The sequence below is a fragment of the Alosa sapidissima genome, chromosome 12, assembly GCF_018492685.1.
Source record: "Alosa sapidissima isolate fAloSap1 chromosome 12, fAloSap1.pri, whole genome shotgun sequence".
Lineage (NCBI taxonomy): Eukaryota > Metazoa > Chordata > Actinopteri > Clupeiformes > Clupeidae > Alosa > Alosa sapidissima.
Genome location: NC_055968.1, coordinates 22,848,990 through 22,873,079, shown reverse-complemented (window position 1 = coordinate 22,873,079; position 24,090 = coordinate 22,848,990). Strand labels below are relative to the sequence as shown.

Sequence of the window (24,090 nt, the reverse complement as noted above, 5' to 3'; positions counted from 1 at the left end):
GGGCCACATCCAAACCACTGAACAGTACACTCCATGACACAAAAAGTACACTTAAAGAATGAATATAAGGGTTTGCTGAAAGCCTACCTTTTTCACCTAGTATGGCTATATTAGCAGGTGGAGAATAGCCTCTGGAGTTGAAGGCTGAGACAGTGATGACACAATGAGAGCACAGCTGATCAGTAACATTTGTGAATGTGTTTGTTACGTTCCAGGATGTGGTCTTCTTTGTCGTAGTGTTCTTAACTAATACTGTGTATCCAAGGATTCTTCCCCTGGCTTCTGTCTGATTCAGTTCCTGGGATCAAGACAAATAGACTACTCACAGTATTTCATACACACCTGAGAACAAGATACCATGTAACATCTAATAATGTATGCAAATTGTAATCATTGAAATAATAACTTCAAGTGAATCATGAGCTCAATACTTCAACAAAAATAACACCTGTAGGTTAAGCGGCGTAATTAAATCTACCATAGAACCTGAGTGCCATGTTACTCTCCATCATTGTGGGCAGAACAACAAGGATCAAGTTATAGACGTTTCCTCTCTGTGACTTGTAAATTTGGTATTTATTGTAAACTGAAACTTCTGAGATGTCGGACATCTGGTTTCAAACTAACACGTCAGATCACATTCTGGGTTCACACTTCAATTCACACTTCAAGAGCCGCAGGTAGCAAGTGGCTTTGGGGATGTCTGTGCCTGCACTACCAGCCCCAGCACATTTGGGCCACCATGCTTCATCTGTCTGTCTGTCTTTCTCTGTGTGTGTGTCCTTCACTGTACCAAAAGGAAGAAGCACCACAACACCATTTTCAACTCTGTCTGAAGAGCCCTGTCCAGAGCCAACATATAGCACAATGACTTTGCTAAAAAAAACAAAAAAAAAAACACCCAACCCATTTTCAGCTTATGAGAAAAAAAAAACAACCTCTCACACTTTCATTCTTCAGTTATGAGTGGAGATTTGGTCTAGATAGATAAAATTTAGGTGCTTTTATTCAACAACCTTCCTTTCTTGACATCATGAAGGGAAGAGTTCTAAACGACTTATTCTTGTGTCACTGAATCATGTTTCCAACCCTAGGCAGCTCATAAACGAACAACTGGGTTTTGTGATTTTGTTGTTTTTGCATTGGCAGCTATCCCAGATACCCAAATAAATGCGTAAAAGCTCTGAGAGCTCTTTTTTTACATGCAAATATGTATTTATTTATGTATGTATGTATTTATTTTTGTGAAACTAATCAACTCCCTGCACCTTACCTTGACCCCAGCACACTGGATTTCTTGGAAAATCTTCACACCCACACATATATAAATAGTAGATGTGTAAGTCACAAAGAGAAAGCATCTATAATTTGACTGTTGTTGAACAGCTACCTGGGCAGTTTTGCTGTTCTGCCCAAGTAATGGTGGATATTGTGGCACAGGTCTTTTTTCGAAGACTGCAGTATATTTACATATCTTCCTAAAATGATGGTTTCTTTTAAATACATATTTTTTCTAAATGTTCTTGGTAATGACTTATACCTTCCAAAGTAAGATTATCCAGGGTGATTCTTTAATGTACCAAATATCCAGCTTTTTAATTGGTGCTGAAAAAAAGACATACATGCTGTTAAGAAATCCATGTCTTCACTAAGCCTGGGTAAGATTTCTTGAAGGGTATATTTATGTTAAACATCATATATTGTAAAAACTGTGCATAGTGTGCTATGACTGTTCTAGGTCTTCACACTGATTAGCATCAACTCTGTGTTCACAGATTTTTTTCTCAGGACGTGTGTCAGCAAAGAGTAATTTTCCAAAAAAGTTTTTCCATGCAATCAGATGTGTGTGTAAATCATGTAGATATTTATATCAGGCTATTGCTAAACCTGACAAATTTAACTTATTTCTTTGCATTAGGCAAAATGCAAAAACAATTCATACAAATGCAAAGCATATCTGTAACTACACAATGCAGGTTTAAATTCCTGACCAGCCATGACTATTTTTATATTTCTTACCACATCACCAAGTTCAGATTTAATTACATAACAATAGATGGCCTATTACTTTTTGCTACGTGCTATTGCACCGTGCAGTAGTCAGCTAATTGCAAAATCATCTACAATGGGTGATTATAGTTTTGGGGTAATTATCAGAGATTAAATCAAGCACATTCTGTACATATATGCATCTGTCTCTGTGAAATGCAAGTGCTAATAAAGCATTGACTCTTCTGTTCAGTTGTACAGGAACTGTTAAAACATTGTCATGAGAAGAATCACCTTCTTCCTCAGTCCGCTGGTTGAAACTGCTCCACTGGCTCCACAAACCCATGTGTGGTCTTAACTTCAATTTGACACGGAAATGGTAAAACACGAAGGGCTCCAACGAGATAGAGATGTTCCAGTTGTGGTTTGACTCTGTGCGCTGGAGAGAGATTTACACCGATCATCAGACCACAGCTGCTCACTCTAATATTTTCATTGATGAAAAAGCATATGAACACACACAAACAGGAAAGAGCCTCCGGATGTGCAGTGATGTCACCCAAAGCTTGTTTGAGAAAAAAGGTCATTTAACAAAATCCCCATTCTGTGACATTTCTCCCTCTCAGTCTGATTCACCAAGGAGGTCTTGTGGTGTACAGTTTGAGTAATTTCTGTGAGGGTTTTGTGGGCCCGCCTGCGCACCCTGAGTCAACTTCATGTTGATGCTGCTCGCCACTCTGCGTAAGCAAGCAAATCAGCTCATTAGTGGTGGGCGGTATACCGGTTCACACCGTAAACCGGTGTATATTTTCGTTATGATATTAATTTTTAATATACCGCCATACCGGTGTATTTGATTACACAACGTTTGGAACGCTGCGCAGCGCGACAGGACAGGACTTTTTTCACACGCACGCATGGTGCGACTGCGAGGGAGGCATAGTGAGGGTAAACACAAAACACCTTAAGTTTTTCCCCTGAAGTATGACCCTTAAGGTTTAATTTATCCTTAGGTAAGGGGTTTATTTAAGGGTGTTGCACAGAATACCTTAAATTGTTTCTTTAGTTAAGAAAAAAACGTTAAGGGATACTGCATTGAATTTACCGTCACGAAAATTCTATTGAGATTGTTCAATAGCTGTAACCAGAGCCATATAAAGGTAGAGTTGCGACAATGGGTGTTCAAAATTCGTTAAGGTCACGTGGTTCATGTAAACTTCAAATAGTTCCCGGAAGTGATTGACAATGGATTAGAATGCATTAAATAGGCTACTGTTCAATGATAGACAGAGCCACGATTTTGGTTAATTGACAGTCAATAAATGCATTGATATACAATATTTATAACACAGTGTAATTATTGTGTAAACTATGTAGTTATCCTACCATTACAACAATATTAAATTAAATTCCAGACCTTATATCTTAGCCTGCTATATAAGGTGACGTTTTTTTCGGTCCTTTTACGTATGTGTCACTTAATATTAATTTCTGTACAAAAGAAGAGATTCTTTAGAAAACGCTATTGCACCCACCCCATAAGTGTATCTAAATTATCGCTATATAAAATAAATGACCTCGTACAGTGACTCGAAAAGCTGTAAACAGTGTTTTTGAGACTGCGTGTAGCCTACAAAAGCGCATGGAGCTCCTGTGAAATTTTGATTGCAACGAGAAATTGTAACACAGTTAGTCTAACATTACTTGTTTGAGCTTTCTACCCCGCGTTTCCTCTGGTAGTCACTGATCTGAGCTAATGAGCGAATTACCTAGCCAAGCCTAGCCTATCGTCGCGGCAGAATAAAACAAGTTTAAAAGTTTTTTTTAACATCTCTAGTGTAATGGTGGGCATTCTAAGTTAACCGTAGCATTAGACCTACCTATTTAGTAACCCCATGGTAATGCGAGTGATCATAATAAAATATAAAACGTGACATGTAAGTCCTTCGATAAATAACCAGGATATGAACTCATAAACATGAACAGCATTTTGTCATCGTTTGTCATTCACCGTGCTGTGAACAGCAGATGCTAGGCTAAAGAGCTTGAGATTCAGACAGGTGAGCACCTGGAAATGGTGTGCATTGTGTCAGAAAATAGCAATTTGATCAGTGATCATGCATCATCAGCGCAAGCTTGGTTTGAAACTTTCTGGGGATGGGGATTTTACACGATCCTTCATCACTGGGCTAGCCATCACTGGGCTAGTGTGCCCTGCTGTGTTAATATGACCTGCTGATGCTAACAGCTGCAGCTCCCTCAAATCTAGGTTCTCTCATGCATACAGTAGGCTAGCTTTTGCCAATGAAAATGAATGCAAAATAAAAAAAACAGTCCTGCTCCTAACTGAAGAAACGTTTACGTTAACCATGTTAACAACAAACTCAGTTTCACTGCTGCAAGTAGGCCTACAAAGTTGGCTGTAAATATGCTTCGCCATATTTAACGAACCAGCTAGCTTTGTGATAACAAAATCTTACCTTTTATGTGTTTAGTCCACTGAAAGTTATCCACATATCAAACGATTAAATCCACAGTTATGGAGGAATTGGTTTGGGGAAGCAGTTGCACTTTATCCCACTTTTGCTGCTCTTTTTAAAATTAAACCACTTAACCACTTGGTGTTGCCTAGTGCTGCCTAATTGAAATGGTATAGGCAAGGTTTATCTTATATTAGGTTAGTATGTGTGGCACATTTATTGGGCTTTAGCCTCTTTTAATTTATTTGATAAGGAACTGATAAAAACTGAGCAGCAGAAAAGCTGTCATAGTCGATACATAAATAGTTTATTATTATAATTAGGTTATTAATACTATTACTTGACTACTATTACTGTTGTTACTGTTATTATTATTATTATTCGGATGAGCCAATAATGTAAATCTGAGTCTGAAATGTTGGCTACAAACAGTCTGTAACTGCACTGCTGCTATTATAAATTGTTAACTCTCGGGAACTATTTGAGGCTTCCATTAGCCGCCATTGTTGAAAAAAAATGGAACATTAGCGTCAATGGAGTTCAACTCTACCTTTATATGGCTCTGGCTGTAACTAGCTGGCTAGTAGGTGATGTCGTTAGTTAGCAACCCACCGAACACAGTGAAGTTTAATGATCTTATCATTCATCTCACCTTAAGAATATTCGTTGAAATTATCCAGGTAGCAAGTAAAGCATGTTATAGACATGAACTGAGCAATTCTAGCTGGCTAGTTAGAAATGATCCTGACTGTCACCAGTGCACCAAAACAAACGTTTTTGTTAATGTTTTGCCTAGCGAACCGAACCGAAACTCATGGCAGGCTAACAAGACATCTACATCTACATGAAGTTAACGTTAGCCTACCACTAACGTCATGCAAACCACACAATAACAATAAGGCATGTTTCTAATAGGCCTATTCGACAGAGTAAGCATATTAGCAGAGAGGTTTTATTTTAAATTGTATCATTTTCAAAAAAGTATAATTATTGCAAGTTGCACTACTTTTTGTATTGGTTTTATACGTTTTATTGGTTATATAAGATGTTTGTGAAATTTGCACAGTAAAAGTTCTGTATTTTGACTGCAATTGTCTTTGCATTCTGATTAGATTCTTCATTAGAGTCATGAGTAGAATCATGATCTTCTTGAATTTCCCCTGGGGATCAATAAAGTATCTTATCTATGAGTGTCTCTTTGTAAACAGCATAATTTTCTGGGGCCATGCAAAACTGCATTACCACTAGTGTGGAGTTATTCTACATCATGACAGTAAAATAGACCATCCTTAGTCAATGTACTGCAGCAATTCCTCTCTCAACCTGTAGAAAATGCTGAATATCTGATTATGCATGAAAAAAAAAAATACCGTCATATACCGTGAAACCGTAAGAATTTTGAAAAATACCGTGATATACATTTTTGGTTATACCGCCCAGCACTACAGCTCATCTTGGCTGTATGCGCCCGTATTCGTCAGCTGGTGTCTTGATCAGTGGTGGAATGTAACGAAGTACAAATACTTCGTTACTGTACTTAAGTAAATTTTCCACGTATTTGTACTTTACTTAAGTAAAATTTATAGTGCATACTTTTGACTTTTACTTCGTTACATTTTACAGCAATTATCTGTACTTTTACTCCGCTACATTTCTACAACACCATCGTTCCTTTTTACGATACATTTTATGATCAGTTTTTTTTTTTTCTCTCTGACAAACGCGTTTGTTTTACGGGGGGTTGCTACCAAAGATTCTGGATCGCTACGTGCATTCTTAGAAACATAAGCTTCTAGTCTAGACCAGGCAAAGCGTGAGCTTGTAGCCATCTGCATTCGGTAGGCTATATTCACCAGACCCATGGCTACACTGTACATGCAACTGTGTTCTGTGCCTTTCTCTGTCTGTTATCTGCAGCGTTAGGGCCTCCTCTCCGATGAGATTGCTATCCGCGGATCAGCGAAGTTACAGGCTATGCCCATGCTTCTGTCACACGTCTGATCATTTGCGGCACAAATGAATGGTAGACTATTAATGAACCGGTGGCCGGAAAAGACGTAACATTTTCCAGATTAGGAAATATTCCTTAATTGTGTGTGATTAAATAAAGATGCATAGCCAACAATCGTGGCGTAACGTCAGCGCTCATTCAATGTCTATGCGTCTGCGCAAGTGAAACTGAACTTAATCATAAAGACACCTTTCTCAGCAACTTTTCTGTTCAATCAGTACAATTGGCATTACGATCCACCCGACGTTTCCCTTGTCTACCCCGTTAAACTTCAGGCTCTCGTGTTTTGCTGAATGATATTACTCAGCAGATCACCCTAGTAGATAACCAGAATTACAGTCTCTAGAATTGTAGGTCAGAATGTAATGGGCCACAGATGGTAAGCACAATTGCATTAACTTAAAACTATCTAGTCGAGTATAACCTAAAACTAGCTTAATTAAAATGCCACAGCCCATACTGATTTTTCCTTTTAGAATATAGATATTAAGAGAATAAATCATTATGCAAATACTTTTACTTTTAATACTTAAAGTACATTTAAAAGCAGGTACTTTTTACTTTTACTTAAGTAGGGTTGCCATTGTGGTACTTTTACTTTTACTAAAGTAAATATTTCTCTGTGTATTTGTACTTTTACTTAAGTACTGAGTTTCAGTACTTCCTCCACCACTGGTCTTGATCAACCCAAGCTTCTCCTATCTATCAACCACATCATATGCACACGTAGGTGTACACACACACACACACACACACACACACACACACACACACACACACACACACACACTTGTACACTACAACAGTTGATGCAGTGCAAGTTGTCTACCTACATTGAATAGCTGTGTAGACCAGTGCCCATGATTCCTTCTGTGTTGAACCTCAAGCATGTGACAGGAGCCCACGTTGGTGATGTGGAGGTGGCAAAGGCGGGAGGAACATTCTATCTGAGCCAGAACTGGAGGTGTGGGTCTCACTGTAGACAGAGGGAGAGGAGGTGATGTGAGTTGCCAGAGGCAGCCAATGAAGGGGTCATCCTCTTACTGGGCCATTAGAGCTAGAACTAGTGTGTGGGCAGTTTCACGAACACTGCATGTCAGAAACAAGCTATAGGCTGATCCTGCACCACTACAAAATGGACAAATTAATGTAGTCTTCCATCCTGAGTTTCTCAGCATAGTTGACAGGGCAGATATATGTCAGACAAAGTCTTTGCCTTGTCTTTGTGTTAGCAGTGAAGTAGTAGATAACCACATTGCAATGGAAACACACAGCTGGAGAGAACGATTAACATTTTACCTATGTGACTGAGAGTGAAATTAATTTCACCAGCAGCACTGTGTCCCAGTCTGTTGGAAGCCCTCACGCTGACAAAGAACTGAGTCTCAGAACCGGGATGGAACGTGGCTGAGTGCTCCTCAGAGATGACGTCAGGGCTGTTGTCAGATGCAGTCCTGACACTGAAAGAGAATAATGCAGTAGAATCCACCAGCATGAACTTGCAGAATCTCACTCCATGACATTTTTAGTTGCAAAGATGGAAAGCACGCTGACACCTCATGCAGTTACTTATGTTATTTGCACAGCTCTATGGTCGTGTAGCTGCTAAAATATATACAGGTGGGTCTCAGAAAATTCAACATCAGTGAACAAACTTAAAACATCCGTTATGTTGTTACCAGATCTTTGACATTTCTTGTAAGTGCATTTTGTTTCTGCTTCTACTGACCTAAACTCTGATGTTGTCTGCAGGCCGGTGTCCTTTCCTGGTTTCCAAGTGCAAGTGACATTTCCAAATTCTCCGTTCTGCTCACAGGTCAGATTTTGAGGGACCTCAGGTAGGTCTGAAAGACAAGATGGTGTACTCCTTAACCTGAGCAGCACCCTCTGCATGGCATAATGATACATGTAGACAGACTGATAGGTTATATGCTACTGAGATCACTTTGCATGTCAAGATTAGGTAGCATTTTGATGTACAAATACATATAAAGATTAAAGGCCTGCAAGCAACACTTTGGTTTCAACCGTCACAACCACATAGGCTAACACATAATGCGTTTCACTATTCAGTTTACTGTATCTACAACTATGGTGAAACACAGCCATTTTCATTTGATATACACTCTTAAAACAAATATGTTGAAAATAACACAACTTGTTTTGTTTTTAAACACATATCTATGTCCAGATATGAACAACACAGTTTGTGTTGTTTCTAACACAGCGCTTTTGTTATTCATTTTAAGAGTGTGTTGTTTTATTTAACACATCTCTATGACCAGATAGGGACAACACACACATTCGTTTTAAGAGTGTACTTTATTATTTAGAAGTTAGATGTGTAGCCTACCATGAATTACTATAAGATAAATAAAGACATGTAATATTAAAACATAGTGTAGCCTAATACTTACATCCAACAACTATATCAACGCCACAGACCAGAGACTTCTCCGCACATTTGCAAGTATATGTGCTATTCCCCATTATTCCCTGAACCTCGTGCATTACTGTTGTGGCATTTACTCGTTGGTGACGTTGTTCGTGATTGGTATCGCGGTGAACAAAGATACTTTTGCAACCACCTTGAATGACGCAGAAAATGCTGAAATTTGCGCCCACTTCAACAAACTTGCCAAGGCTGGGATTTGCTTCGCAAGGACGCTGGGCTGAATAACACAGATTCATTTAATGAGTGACTTGTCATTCTACATTTAAATATTTCAAAACGATTTAGGCCTATCATGTATAAAATAATTCCACATGCACATCTACATTTAAACATTTGCCCCATTTCTAACTGAACATAGAATTGCAATTTGCCATGTCCATCGATCATTGTTGAAACATAATGCGTATAACAGTGATTAGTCCTAGGCTATAAATTGATGCAACGAACCTTTGCAGATTCCTACTGCGCATAGCAAGAGGAAAAATGCGTGGATTGTCATTGCAATACATGCCCCGACAGAACGCTGATCATCAACATGGGTCCACTGCACGTCCACATCCAGTTACCTACAACTGTAAGATTAGCGGCATTTTAGCCATTTGAAATAAGCAACAACTGAAAAATATTCGTCATGGAAAATTACCAACTTTTCAGCAGTAGGCTAATCTTGTATTGAAATGAAAATGTGGTGAAAAACGAATACCAGGCTAATGAGAATCAGGATGATGACCCGCTATTATCAGTGAGTTCATCTAACTTTTGAAGTTTCTTCATTAAAGAACAAGACATTTCGTCTTTGTTGACTTGTTAAGTCGCCATTTTTCGTATTGGTAATAGAGGTAGATGTCTTACTCACACAACCCATACAGGTGGTAATGTCGACACCGTCTCCGACGACTTCATCTAGACCATTGTCTTCGACATTAAAGCGTAATATGCCTTCGTCCATCATCCTGAGGTTATTTGGCAGTTCCCTGAACATTGTTTAGTTTCTGTTTCAGAGTTTCACTGATATCGACAGTACCATATTTGAGAGTTGAAGTCGTGCTTCTTGCCCCATCGAACGACTGGAAGTGTGTCTTTGGGTTGACATTTCAGTGCATGACCTCAGTTCCCAGTTCCCCCTCCCCTGTGGTATGCGTATGCGTAGACATGTAGCCTAGCCTGTGCTAGATGGTCCACACTCTTCTTTCAGCACCACTATGCACCTTCATATTTATGTAACTTTGTCATTTGCTTCATTTAAGAGCATTAAGATGTTGCAAACAAATGAAACCAAATAAAGTATTACTCTGTCTGGAGTAAAGGAGTTACACACTGAACTATTTTAAACCACAAAAATCTAGTTGTTCGAGTAGGCCAGCCAAAGCATCAGACTCACAGTGAGTTAATTAGACCATGTTTGTGTTTGTCTTTGTGGTTATTTGAAAGGTTATTTGAAGGGGACAATGTCTGATGGAGAATTTGTCTGTCACTGACGGACAGTAACCATATTTTAAAGAAACTGCAACAATTTGCCACTAGAGGCATGCTTTTGTGAAGCAAGCTTTGGTACCATCCTCAAATTCATTTTGATGATAGATGGTCATGTTAAGGACATAAATAGGTGTTATTCCCAGACTCCAACATGCAATGAATAGAAAACCTTTCACAGACGTTTTCCCATACATTGACTAATCTGTGGCGGGGCGCCACAAAATCAAAATATGCCGTCACAGATGAATATTCTATGTTTAATTTAATTTAATTTAAATATAAGATCAAATCCTTGCATTGCCATTGAGCTGCGCTTTTTACGCAATGTTTGCAAAATCCCGATGTAAATGGAAAAGTGTTTTCCAAAATTCAAAAGTGCTTGTCCCAAGGAGAAGTAGGAACCTTTATTTTAACTTTGTAGAAAACATTATGAATTGCATCCACACATCAGCAGCCTTTTAACGTTAACTGTGTTAATCACGAACATCTTAAAGTGAAAGGCACTCAATTAGACCTAAGTTTATACACTACCAAGACGATCTTAATACCCCGCCCCCCCTGTCCAAGTCAGCTTAGCTACCGCCACAAATTGCATCCAATTCTGTGGGAAACACTGAAGACATTGCTGACTAAATCAGCACAACACCAGTTACAGTGTTCAGCTTCTAACATTGTAAACAAAGGTTTACAATGAAGTTTGCAAGGTTTTGCATGCCTTAGGTAGCAAGCTTGATCGTTTTTTGGCTAACACAGTGCTGCTTTGAGCCTCTGAATGTCTATTTAGGGGGCAAATGTTGCTTGCTGTAAATCTTTTGTGGGAATTATTTCCTATTTTGCTTACATTCACAACAACACAAGAGAGCTTAAATGAGCCATCCAGACGGTACTTTAATAGAACAATAAACACATACAACATCCCAATTACAAGCCTCATAAGCGCAAATGCTTTGTGGTCATCAGTTGCCATTGAAATACAGTTTGTGAGCTCAATATCACACTTCTCTTTTGGTGACTATTCCTGGAAACGCCTCTCCCTCCGGCTCAAGAGCATGTCTTAGCCTAGTGGTAATTCACACGAACACTCTCATGCCAGCCAAATAAACACTTTTTTCTTATGTATAGTGAAATGTTGAAATGTTTACTTTTTGTGTGCATTCCTATGTGACATTCCTTAACAACAGTTGAATGAATCAGGCAGAAACTAGCATCCAACAGCAAAGCTAAACTAAGACGTAGCAGCAGGCACTGCATGATGTGCAAACCAAGAAGCAACAGAAGGGAGTGCAAGAATCTAAATCAGTAAAGAGGCAAATATGCACTCTGAAAGTGCCTTGAAGGATGTGAGAATCAGAACTTCAGGAAGTAACTTAACTGCCATGCCGTCGTGCAGATGTGGGTAAGCTCTGTGGCCTTGAAGTCAAACAGAGGGGAAATAAACATAAACATACACATTGCACAACCATCAAATTATCTAGATAGCACAGGGAATATCTTAGGTTATGGCACAGATAATGTGATTTACAGCATAACTGATGTACATCTAAAGGAGTAATTACATATGATATACATTTACAATTTATGTAAATTTAAAGGAATAAAGTGATTTTCAGAGGGAGGGCCCAGTGAATGCTCTGCCAGACCATTGCCAACGCAACTTGATTGAAGATGAAAAAGGTTTGTTGTCTAAATATGAATTGTGCAATGAATTGTGTAACATGCATTGAAGTGAACCCTGTTTCAAAACTTTTGAACTCCCCACATGGTCATTGATTTCACTTTCCTCAGTGTGAGCACATTGTACTTTCCAGGTACAGTAGGAGGGGATGTTACCACTGGCAGTTACATTCACAGTTATGATGTGAGTATCTTTTCATGGCAGTTTAAGCTGTTACATTCTCCATAGTATTTCACTAAATAGGCCTATATGGATAATGTAGATTGTTTGGCATCAGTATTTCTGCAGAAACGGTAGATGCATCTGTTAGAAAATGTGCATTACGGTTTTACAATACAGAGGTGAGATGTGTCAGAATATGAACCAAAAGAGAGTTAGGTTGATGATTACAGTCTCAATATACACTATAAGCTTACAGCTCATAAGATTTTTAATGTTTCCAGTTACATGCAGCAGATATGGAAAGTGTTAAGTGCATTTGGCTATCAGATACATAATGTCTTAAAGAGTTCAAGTGACATTAGTCCATCCAGTCCAATTCAAAAGTTAAAGTCTGATATAATGCTTAATGACAGCAATTCAAATTGCTTTCCCAGTTGTGTACATTCACAGTCCAAAGTGCCCTCACAGCAGAGTACATCTTCCTGTGAGGAGGTCTCTGTAGTTGTTGGAATCCAAAAGTCTCCATTAGGTATTATGTGCAACTTTAAGCCAACATCCCTGAGGTGAGTAGGGGTTTATCTGTGGTGACCGAGTAGTTAGCAGGTCATTAGGCAATACAGTCTGCTCCTCAGTCAGCAAGGCCAGTGAGAAACCACTCATGTCCCTCATGCCAGCACTCATATTTGTGTGCCACTCAGTCTGCTTGGGGTCAAGCAAAGGGGGACAAAGAAGATTCCCTGTGACCCCTATGCCCTTGAAGCCTCCTAAGGTCACATCACCAAGGCCAATATCCTTCCCATAGGAAGGCTGTGGGAGACATGCCCACAGGGGGCACTCTTCCTCTGTGTCCTCCTCGGGCGCCACCTCAGGGGTTTCAGATAGATGGGTGGAGCTGACTTGACACGAGTCTGCCCACTGCGGTTTGTAAGGATCCACAATCTCCGGTCTGGCCACTCGGACCTCCTTGGCTTTCTCTTTGTCGTGGACGGAGGGGAAGAGGAACGTTTGGGCGATGGGCTCTGCGATGTCCTCCACAGGGGAGATGGGCGGGTCGCTGTCACTGCATACTGACATCCAGAGCGAGTCTGAGCCGCACCTCTCGTCCTACATGGGGAAACCAAAACAAACAAATAAACAAACGAAAAGAGGAAGTTGTGGTTTCACTGAAATTGGTGAGCATCGTTAGCCTGGGTGCCATTCCAAACTTAGTCCCGCCCACAACATTTGAGGTTGGGAAGTAGAATTGAGTATGACTACGTCAGGCTAGAGCATCACTACATTAATCAAATGAAATAAACACTTTTTTTTTTTTTTTTTAAACATGGCCGAGCACTGCACATTCATACAAATAAAACAAGATTCTCTTAAGATATAGATGTGCTATGGACTCTTTACCTTCAATAATTTGATGGCATTGCTATTTCCGACCTTTGGAAATGTCTCAAAAAGCCATGCTGGTCCAACTGTTACACACGCTGCTCTAATTCTGTTGGTTAAAATGTTCACAAATAATAATTCAGAAAACGAGTTATGTACCCATAACTGACAGTTTTATTTTTTATAAATACCTTTCACATTTAGAATTGTATTATGTATTACATGATATGCAGTAGTGTCCTATATACACCATGCAATTAAATCAACATCTGACAGTCTATGTTTATCGTTACAAAATAAACTCTAAGGACAACTGTATTAACTGTAAAACGAAGAACTGAAACTCAGAACTGCACACAGAAAGCTCTAAGCTTTGGCCTTCACAAGGCTAAGTTGCAGTTAATAAAAGACACCAACTATGAATTCTCTATTTCCATTTTATCATCATAAGATCAAGAGATAAAAAACTCTAATTATACACAGATGACTAACAGGCATTTCAGTTCCCAATCAATCAATTAGCTCATCAAAAAGTGGTGCAGCCCGGCCTGGTGTTATTGGGTAACTCTGACATCTCAGACAAACAGACAATATTAATAATATTAATATACAATCAAGAATATTTTGAGGATATTGAAGCATTCAGGTAACACTGTCAACTGATAACGCTGCTTTACTTAGATCATACTCCTCTTGACTGCTTACCTTGTACGAGCACATTTCAAGCATATCAGGTTTGCTACAAGCACCAAGGAGACAGCGGCCACCACCCAAATCCCGACAAACATTCCATCTAAATCAGAAATGTATTGCTTAGATCATAGTGAAAAGTGGACCAATGAAGATGGTAAGAATTTCTGAACTCTATCCTGAAGTTGAATCTGAGGGGGGGGTGAGTTAGGATGATTCAGCACTGACAGGGGGCTCCCAGAGAGCGCCCCGCAATAATACTATATTATCAGGGGGCCCAGAATTATTGTCTGTCATAGGGCCCAAATGATCTAACAGAGACCCTGCAAAGGGGTCAGAAGTCCTGTTTCCTATCAGAATTTGGTGTTCACTTCCTCGGTATATGACTGACTTCTTGGCAAACCAATCAGGGATGTGACATCAGTCAGCTTTACAAAGTGTTCTTGGGGTTTATAATGGAAACTTTTCTATCCTCAGACAACCAATGCCCTCTTGTTTAGCTTAGACTTGTTGTTAACCAAATGTACCCGTGAAGTTGTGGTCACAACCCCAGTAGCAGTCTATAACTGCCATATATTTTCAGATGGCAGACTGCAGTTATAAATAGTCAGTGAAACAAAAAGAAAAACCTGAATAAGAACATAAAAAGCTGACGGACAGACTGCTGGTTAGTAAAATCCTCAATTATGGAAAATAAAGGGCTGGAGGACAAACAAACGTTTCTCTGACGGCAAACACTTGTTGTCTTCATACGAACCTTCTCTGAAGACAAGACAACTTTGCCCTCTGTGTACATTAATTTTAGGCTATAATACTAATTAAGACAAATTTCCACGACAAGTTGGAGTTAGATTTGAGCCTGTGGACTTTGAATCTTACTCATTCATGTGTTTTTTTTTTACGTACATGTACCAAAATTCATAGACTACATGCTCAGTGTCTATTCCACAATGGCTTCTGCTACTCAGTAGTACATAGGCCTTTATGGGTATTTACTAATAGAGAGGGATCTCCAATCTCTAATCTTAACCCTTAAAGGAGTATCGTCACACCGGTGTGACGGGAATGTTGGGAAATTAACATTCTAAAGAATATCTGGGTTCATTGAATTCAACGTAGAATTTTAGAACTTTCAATTGTTGCGGAACTTAGAACGTTCAAAAACCTACACCTTTAACCCTTAAAGGAGTACCGTCACACCGGTGTGACGGGAATGTTGAGAAATGAACGTTCTAAAGAATATCTGGGTTCATTGAATTCAACATAGAATTTTAGAACCTTCAATTGTTGCGGAACTTAGAATGTTCAAAAACCTACACCTTTAAGGGTTAAGGGTTAAAGAATGGGGTGGAACCAACAGTGGCTAAATCTGAAGCGAACATGAGCAGCAAAATTCACTGACTGCAGCTTTTTAACTCCCTGTGAAAATAGAAAGCAGCTGTCAGCAGCATTATTTTTATTCCTTCTCTACAAACAAACAAACAGACCTGATTTCAGTCTCTGATAGGAGATAGGCACCCCTTTAAGTCCCTCTCCTGCAGCATTCCAGGCCGATATACAAAGCTCAAAGCCAGTGTCCAGTGTGTCCAGCGACTGCTCTCTTGGAGATGAAGCGTTAACCTGAACTGGAGGTGAAACAACAATGACTTCAGGAAGAGTGAACACAGGAAAACAAACTCAAATTCAAATTATGTAGCTAAAGGATTTAATGTTTCCAGAGTTAATGTATTTGCTGATGATCGAACCAGGACTCATGAAAAATTACAGAAAGTGTAAAGGCTTTGAAGGACATCTGTTGTATTCACTTTTACTGACCACTTTGTCAAGGCTGTGAAGACATGACTCAAGACGAGAAAAACGTATAGTTTGTTTCCTGTTAGGGTTCATGTGTCGCGGTTACATTTAGACTTCACCGAACATGCTTTCTCAAACATATCACACAACTGCACAGCAGGGAGAACTAAAAACGTTATTGTCATCAGTTAGTCTGGGGTCTGTAGTAGCGAGTTCGGCTTCTGGGTGACAAAAACTCACTTTGCTTCTCGCTGAGAGCGTGTGCACCCAGCCGCGTCTTCCGCCGCAGCCTGCACTTCCTGTACTACTGAGAAGGCCTGTGTTAAGAATAGCCCCTGATTTTGCCGAAACAGCAGAGGTCAGGGCATTCGCAGAAGAACAAGTCTGCTGTGGAACGCACTCTGGACCTGACCTCCGGATATGTAAATTCACTGGTCATTTTTTAGGGGTGTAGCTCTATTTGAAGGGCAGCAGATCTGAGAATAAAGCAGGTGTAAAGTCAGTTAAGTGAGTGTGTTCTTCATACTCTTATCATGCCAAAGTTCAAGGAGTCAACTACATCTTGAATGTATGGGGGGGGGGGGGGGAGGTGGGCAGAGGGGCTTTCTCACTGGAGGGGTTGGCATGTCTGCTCTGGTATGGCCTACTGAATGACCTTTTCACATCTACCGCCTGGTCTGATTCCTCGATCTTCTGTTGAAATGCCTGCAGTGCTACTGTGGGACACGGCTGGCGGTAGTGCTGTGCAAGCTCTACTGGATGGGGCCATTCTCACAGCCTTTGTGATTCAGAGCCACAAAAGGGGAGAGGCGTTCCTGTAACCAGGCGCCTCTTTCAGTAACTGGTAGAAAACCCTGCTCTTGCACTGTGGCTTTGGGGGATGTGTCTACTCGAAAAGAAATGAAAAAGTAGACATTTGTTTTTCCGCTACGAGAGGGATGGCGTTGTGAATCTGAGACCGAGAGCAGGCCTTACACATTCCTGTGTGTGTGTGAGAGTGTACTTATACACACTTGCACATGTGCATTCACCAACATACATATTAACACCTCCCCAAACCCAGCCACCCACACATGATATGTACATGCCCACACACACACACACACACACGCTCAGTACACCAATACACAGAGCTGTAGAACATAGCATTTTCTCACACATTGGTTTAAAATATCCAGTTCCGTGCTTGCGGATGTAGATGGTATAGTGGGTGATGAACCCTCTCTGGTCTTCAAGGGTAGGCTCCTCCCATATGACCTGAATGTGCTTTGAGCCAGTGCTGTGAATAAAGGCCTTCGGTCCAGACAGTGGCTCTATAGGAGAGTTGCACAAATTACACAATTGTCTGCTAAATTGTAACAATTCAACAGTGGGATGTATATATAGTATAACCTGGAATATATATATATATATATATATATATATATATATATATATATATATATATATATATATATATATATATATATATATATATATATAAACATAAATATATTCTATAGACTTGTTTGTATCGCTCAGTTGATGGATTTCATGTGAGAATTACAGCCGAAGCACAGTCAAACAACAATCAATTTCTATACTCATAACCATCTTACGATAATGCAGTGTATTTGTAAACATATTTGTGACTGTGTGAAATAACTACAATGTGTAAATGAAGACTCCTCAAAAGCATTTCATTATAACCCTGCAATGTTGGGTAAAACACTCACTTCTCTCCGCTGAGTACACCTGCAGAAAGGCAGGTTTAGAGAGCCCTCTTGTGGTCTCAGCTTGTAACAGCACATCATATCTCCAACCTGGTTTCAAGCCTGAGGATACCTTTTAGGGTTAGTCTCAAAACGTCTCACCTTATACAGTCTCTGCCTCTCACAAGATACACATGGAGATGATCTGATCTGATCATTCTTTACGATATTTAACATGTTTACACAAGTACATCTTGACACTGCCTTAGAAAATGCTTGTTTTCATAAACGGTGTGCCTTGTTACAAAAACATTTCAGAACCAATGAGCTAGCTAGAGGTCCAGCCAACATGCGAGCCTAGAAGCAGTCACCAGCAGCTCAAGTCCTGACTCATATAACAACCAACCTCCAGCCGCCTTTTCCTCAATGCCTCATTCACAGGGATGGATGACTGAAGGGCCTACCAGGCCCAGGGGCCCAAGGGGACCCTGAAGCCCAAGCCTCTGTGTGAAGATGCTATTTTTGCCTCCTCTGGTATCTGAATGGAGCCCCTCAGTCAAATAACACATGCCGTAAGATCGTTCCCAGGACTTGGTGCACTGCCCAAGTAAAGGGGACAGGTACAGGACCTACTCATGCAGCCTTTGCTCTGTGATCACAAGGCTGTGCCCAGGGTCCCAGTGGCTCATAATCCGTCCATGCTTATCCAAATGATAAATCCATATTGTTCAAGTCTTGCCTTGATGAATTAGCAAGCTGACTACTACCAGAAGCCAACAATGACAAGACTATGGGTGTGTGTGCTCTCTCTCATACAAAATGTGTGCATGTACTGTAGGTATGCAAAGTTTCATCTTGTGTCTCAATCCGTATGTACAGTTATAGACAAAATTTCGATTTCAAATTGGTACATTTTTAAATGTTGAAAAAAAATAACGTCTATACACAGTGAATAAGTTTACTTAGAGGAGTGAACACATAAATAGAACAAAAGATTGCATACAATTACGGAATTACTAATGTAATGCGATGTATGCTCTCACCTCTGATATATGTTGAGTTACAGTCTCTGGACAGTCTTCTCCATTGGACCGGGGAGTCCTTGCATTGCCACTGGATGACATATCCCAGTGGAAACCCTGTAACCCCAAGTTTCATCTGACAAAGCCAGGACAGAAGCACAGTGTCCTCCTTTGGGGAGGAGACTCTCATTACCGGAGCCGCGATATCTGAAAGAACAGTTAGGAACACAATCATGACAAGACCTCAGACATATTGCTGTGACTGCGAATAAAAGCTACAGTGGTAAAGCCATACAGGAGCAATGGTTAAAAAGGACACCGATTTGTATTTCCTACAATGATAATAACAATAATAATAATAATAATAATAATATTATTATTAATAATAATAATAATAAAAAGTTTATCCAATGCCCCTCTTATCTTAACCCATACACACAATTGCTTGATTCAGTATCCCCCTATTTTGTGTCTAATAAGTTTTTACTTTTTCTTCTCCCACCATCCATTTCGGTGTAATTGCTTACTTGTGTGAGTTAGACTCAGAGAGGCAGGAGGGGAGCTCCCTGCTGATGTGACAACAGTAAGGTTGACCTCCTTTACTTCGGCTGGTAGCTGAAGCCGCACCTCTGAGACATTGACTGAACAGGGTACCAGTCTCTGGCCATGGTGCCAGTAAGACACCTCATAGTACAGGGTTTTGAAATCCTCAGATTCCATGGACTGCAGAAGCAGAAGCATCAGGTGAGTTATAGTTGCGTAATACATAATAATATACAGCCAGATTTTCTTAGCCACATGTATTTATTCTTAGACATGAATGAGTAGATATTATGCTATCATGGTCAACTAATAATGTTTAAATAAATTTGTTTGCTAGTAAGTAATGGGCTTTCTATGTATTTACAAACATTGGTACATGCATATTGCAATATGTCATTCATTTCAATTCTACTAGATGGCGCCATTGTATAACTTTGTGGAAATCTTGACACGAGAGATTATTCTAATGCAAACGGAGAGGATTAGTTGATTGAACATGGGTTAAACTACCAGAAAATAGTAAAAATCAGACAACAGAATTCTGTGTTCTGTTACTACACACACTCGGTAGGATACCATAAGTAGGACAAAATTAGTTGTGAGAAATATAAAACCATTACCTCCCAGAGCACAGTCACATTCTGAACACCAGGGCTCTCTGTGTGACCAACTGTTCTCCAGGCAACAGGTTTTTGTGTTGGTGCTATGTGATATCAAAACATAATGGTAATTTAATTGGATTGTCATGGTACACATATTATATAGGGATATTGGTGTTACAGTTGTAGAATTGGTGTGTGACCTTATAATAGTGCCACATTACCATCAATACTGATATTATTATTCCAGAATGTGAGCAACTACCATGTTACAGCCGCTAAGAAATAAAACTTCAGTATGCATATTGGGCAAGCCTTTCAATTTATGCAATGATAAACCTTACTGATTAAGTCTTAACTGTAGCAGTTACTACTTGCACTTTCCATTTACAAGGCTCAACATTTCAAAATAAAAAGGTGTGTTCACAAAATAACCGTGGACACATATATTCCAGGGGCAGTCATATTGTGTTGGAACAGAAGATCTCCAGTCCAGTTATCCTCACCAAACCCTGGGGTAACTGCGCCCATGGGTGCACTCCACAGGCTACACTTTGGCTTGGGGACTTGGGTGCACACCCTCAACTCGATTGTGTACATGGTCCTCGACTTCAGACCCTCCACTGCAACACTACCTCCACTGCCACTACTCTGGGTGGCATTTCCCTCCTGGTGCATGGACAAAATACCACATTTGCATCAAGTTAGCACCATTTCTGTGAAAGAATTCAATAAGGGGAAATACAATTTACAAGGATGGCTGTATATGATAGGCTACATGTCATGTGATTTAAAAAGAACAAAGAACAAGCAAAAGCAGTGTGGTGTAGGTATCGAGTGCAACTTGTCACTGCCTTACCCAGATCAGCTCCGCACCAAGGCAAATTCTGTGCTTCACATGCTCAGAAGACTCTAAGCTGTTCCAGGTCATTAGAAAACTGGAGCCTGTCATGTGAGTGAAGTTGACCCATTTGATAGTGGGGGCGTTAGGTATCACTGTAAGGAAAGAGTAGCCATTCACTTCTTCAACAATAGCACTTTATATACAACAAGTCTGACAAACCACTGAATATTGGCAACCACTGAATTAAAACACAGCCTAAGCCCCAAAGGTCACACACTACCGTTTTTAAACAGATACAGTTACACAGCAAAAGATGATGTACAGTCCAACACTGGCAGGTCAGACATAACTTACAAAGAAACTTGCATGCATATATGCACGGCTAGCTGGGGCTTTCTTACCTACATCTCTAACTGAGAAGGCGTAGACATCAGAGGTAGAGATTCCCAGAGCATTCTGCGCAACCACATGCACATCATACTTTGCACTCTCGCTGAAGCTGGTTCGTGGTATGCTAACAGAGCTGCAACCTGGGCGCTGACAGGGGAAATACTTGCTTCCATTTACACTGCATTGAGATAGCAAGAGCAAAGAAAGACCCAACCAGTAGACGTTAATGACTTCATCTCCAACCGATGTGACTGAGAGAGTGATGAGGGCTCTCCACTCACCTGCTAAATCTAACTGAATAGTTTGTTGGAAGGTGGGTTTCCCTTCCGTTAATCCAAGAGCAGCTGATGGTGTCAGACTTAATTGGTGTGAAACAGTTAAACTGAGTCGCTTTGGCTGGCCGATCTGGGAAGGACAACATAACACACATACCTCAGCTTCATAGCATTTGGATCATCATTCTTTCAATATTTATTCATATTTTTATGCATTTTTAGTCAGTAAATAAATTAGTCAAATATGCAAAATATATTTCAGCTGTAAAATTGTGTAAAAATGCATAAAGTGTATTGATATATTTTAACCTTTTGATAATATTAAAGCAACACCAAAGATTCTTTTGTACCCCTTTTATAACCGCACTAATGCAAGTTTGCCAGATCGGGTAGCGGATCTGTAGTTTGAACAAGACATAAGAAACTACAAATTTGCTTTACGGCAAGCGTTACAATAGCCGATAGGTGGAGCAAGGCTCTGGGTGGAGCGTACTCGGCAGGTACATAGACGGTAGGGTGCGGTAGGTTAAATTATTTACGACAGCGGTAATGGACAATTCTACTTCCAACCTGTAGGGGGGCCGAAGAGGAAAAGTGCTTTGGTGTTGCTTTAAATCAAGCTAATATATATTAAGTATTTATGCAGCCTAAGCTTGAAGCAAAACAAATATCAACTTACGTCCAGATTTCAGGTCTATTCCACAAACAACTCGTTTGCCCACTAAACAAAACAGATGGGAACCTAAGGCAGTCATGTTGGCTATGTGGAGCCGGGCTGTCGTGCAGTTCTGTTCCACAAGGTGTAGTGGCTTGTAGTTGAGCTTTATGGAGAAGGGGTTTTGAGGACCTGCACGGCACTCATTTATCTGGCAGAAGACGCTCAACGAAGACCCCCATTCCACCAGTGGGCCAGGGTCCAGCGTGAGTTTCCCCGTACAGGTCACCTCCAAAGCCCCTGGGGCAGGAAAGAAGCATGGTCACATTCAGATTATCACTGAACAAGAATAATGTGCTATTTTCATCCTGGGTGTATCAACAGTCAGGACACTAAGGCATGTATTTTGTTGTTATGAGTGAGTTCAACTGAATCATCTATATAGTTTGTCTTTAAGTGTACAGTCATAGTATGACAAATATAGATCACAGACATTGACTCATTTAATTGACTTTGATATGCTCCCCCATTTCTCTTGAAAAACAACTGATCCAAACAGTCTAGACAATGACAACAAAACACTTTTTTTTATTTTGTACTTACAGTTTTGATGCATGATGGAGGTTAAACATAGAATCACGAAAGCAGGCAAATTTGGTGGTGAAGCATCCATTCTGCTTTAACCTCAGTTCAACTATCATGCCGATTGATTTGGTGAACTCTTGTTGCTCTTGCTTGTGTTCCTCCTTTCATTTCCTCTTACTGCAATTATTTTAATTGGAATAACACAGGAGTGACACAGGTTGCTATCATGTTCTGCAAACCATATGTGTGATCATTATCACATAGGCATGCTTGTTAGAGACAGTTATCAAGAGGAACATTCACGTTTTTGTTCATTTTGACATTAGCCAGAGTTGGAAAGCCTTGCTCTTGCTTTTTGTCACACTTGTCCTCATTTATAGGTTATTGACCTAGATTTGTGGCATTTCTGCCTACCTCAAGAGCTTTGAACCTCACAGTGAGCAGGCAGTTGTCCCACATTGTCAGCCACCCTTTCTGTCACCACAAGCAGAGTTGTTTGCTCAGTCCTTCCTTTTTACACTTCATTTGAGAAATAAAGCCTTTCACTGGAGAACATTTGAGCAACGTCTTTGAAAATATTCAGATTCTGTTTAGTGCCGTTATGTTTGACTCGCACAATGCGTATAGTGACACGTTATCCTAAAGGATCTGGAGAGTAACCTAAGCTAGAGTAAACATTGGAGTATGAGCACGCCATTTGTTGTGGCGTTGGTAGATAAAAAAAAAAACCTGTTCTGATTGTTACATGAAGAACAATGATCTGCTGATAAACATCAAAATATGTCTAAGAGACTGGATCTTATACTTACCACTCAGGTTTTACATCAAGGTGATTCTTCTTTACTTTGACATGTTTTTGGACATGTCATCAGGAGTTTATTACACCTCAAAGGGTCAATAAGAAGACTTGGTCTTTTGGTCTGTAAAAGACAGAAATATTAGAGGCACGTACAGCAAAGCCAAATCATAACGCCAGCCTGTTAAACCGGTCGGTCCATCCTTTTACATAAGGACCAAATACAGCTTAATCCAGAACAATGTTCTCCAAGATTCTTCTAGCACAAATGCAGAGGCAAAACATAAAAATAAACAATGTTTCCCTGCTGCATGGATATTTATTAAGTGGCATATGGATATTTACCATGGTGCAGTTCAGACAGAGCAGCCATCCTTTCTGTGCCATGTCCTCTTGAGTACTCGTCATGAGTGAGTGAGAGAGTATGTGTGTGTGTGAGGAGAGATACCACGCAGTACTAATGTGGTGACTGACTGTGGGAGACAGACTGTGCGAGAGTGCATGTGACCTTCCTCTGAGTTTCCATTTCCATCTTCAAAATGATTGTGTGTCTGGGAAAGTCCCATCTTTGAAGGACAGCA

The 24,090-nt window shown here is 40.1% G+C and overlaps 2 protein-coding genes and 1 long non-coding RNA gene across 9 annotated transcripts in view; 1 reads left to right on the top strand and 2 right to left on the bottom strand.

Annotated features, from left to right (window-relative positions):
* The window catches only part of il12rb2 (interleukin 12 receptor, beta 2a), a 13,918-nt gene extending 3,873 nt beyond the window's left edge, over window positions 1-10,045 (bottom strand). For 2 of the 4 annotated variants that reach the window (XM_042057677.1, XM_042057679.1), the window contains exons 1-9: window positions 9,792-10,044; window positions 9,383-9,507; window positions 8,898-9,152; window positions 8,210-8,324; window positions 7,780-7,940; window positions 7,314-7,456; window positions 2,284-2,428; window positions 1,541-1,605; window positions 88-298 (exon numbers count right to left, since the gene is read on the bottom strand). In XM_042057677.1, the coding sequence (XP_041913611.1) occupies window positions 88-298; window positions 1,541-1,605; window positions 2,284-2,428; window positions 7,314-7,456; window positions 7,780-7,940; window positions 8,210-8,324; window positions 8,898-9,152; window positions 9,383-9,434 (1,147 nt within the window). In that variant the 5' untranslated portion in view covers window positions 9,435-9,507; window positions 9,792-10,044. Of the gene's footprint in view, window positions 1-87; window positions 299-1,540; window positions 1,606-2,283; window positions 2,429-7,313; window positions 7,457-7,779; window positions 7,941-8,209; window positions 8,325-8,897; window positions 9,153-9,382; window positions 9,508-9,787 lie in introns of all 4 variants that reach the window. The other 2 variants (XM_042057680.1, XM_042057678.1) reach the window with 2 other exon arrangements.
* LOC121678313 overlaps window positions 1-11,721 on the top strand; it is a 16,774-nt gene extending 5,053 nt beyond the window's left edge. For both annotated transcript variants that reach the window (XR_006021204.1, XR_006021205.1), the window contains exons 4-5: window positions 8,233-8,318; window positions 11,593-11,721. This is a non-coding gene — a long non-coding RNA (uncharacterized LOC121678313). The remainder of the gene's footprint in view (window positions 1-8,232; window positions 8,319-11,592) is intronic.
* Window positions 11,282-24,090, bottom strand: il23r (interleukin 23 receptor). Of its 3 annotated transcripts, none has more exons than XM_042057672.1 (18): window positions 23,855-24,090; window positions 23,523-23,633; window positions 23,128-23,258; window positions 22,732-22,890; window positions 22,153-22,428; window positions 21,480-21,603; window positions 21,210-21,376; window positions 20,824-20,960; window positions 20,471-20,633; window positions 19,986-20,068; window positions 19,350-19,545; window positions 18,844-19,029; window positions 17,825-17,923; window positions 17,267-17,422; window positions 15,803-15,940; window positions 14,331-14,418; window positions 13,644-13,734; window positions 11,282-13,352 (listed from the first exon to the last, which is right to left on the bottom strand). In XM_042057672.1, exons 4-18 carry the CDS (start codon window positions 22,799-22,801, stop codon window positions 12,774-12,776), a joined length of 2,553 nt encoding a protein of 850 aa, XP_041913606.1. In that variant the 5' UTR covers window positions 22,802-22,890; window positions 23,128-23,258; window positions 23,523-23,633; window positions 23,855-24,090; the 3' UTR covers window positions 11,282-12,773. The 3 variants fall into 3 exon arrangements, with proteins under 3 accessions (XP_041913606.1, XP_041913605.1, XP_041913604.1); XM_042057671.1 differs by having other exon boundaries at window positions 23,128-23,232; XM_042057670.1 differs by lacking the exon at window positions 23,128-23,258.

Coding starts and splice junctions, on each gene's coding strand:
- il23r (XM_042057672.1), bottom strand. CDS start 22,801: ATGGATGCTTCACCACCAAATTTGCCTGCTTTCGTGATTCTATGTTTA. Junction 21,604..22,152: donor AATAGACCTGAAATCTGGAC/GTAAGTTGATAT, acceptor TGTCCTTCCCAG/ATCGGCCAGCCAAAGCGACT. Junction 15,941..17,266: donor TGGATATTTTAAACCAATGT/GTGAGAAAATGC, acceptor TTTCACCTCCAG/TTCAGGTTAACGCTTCATCT.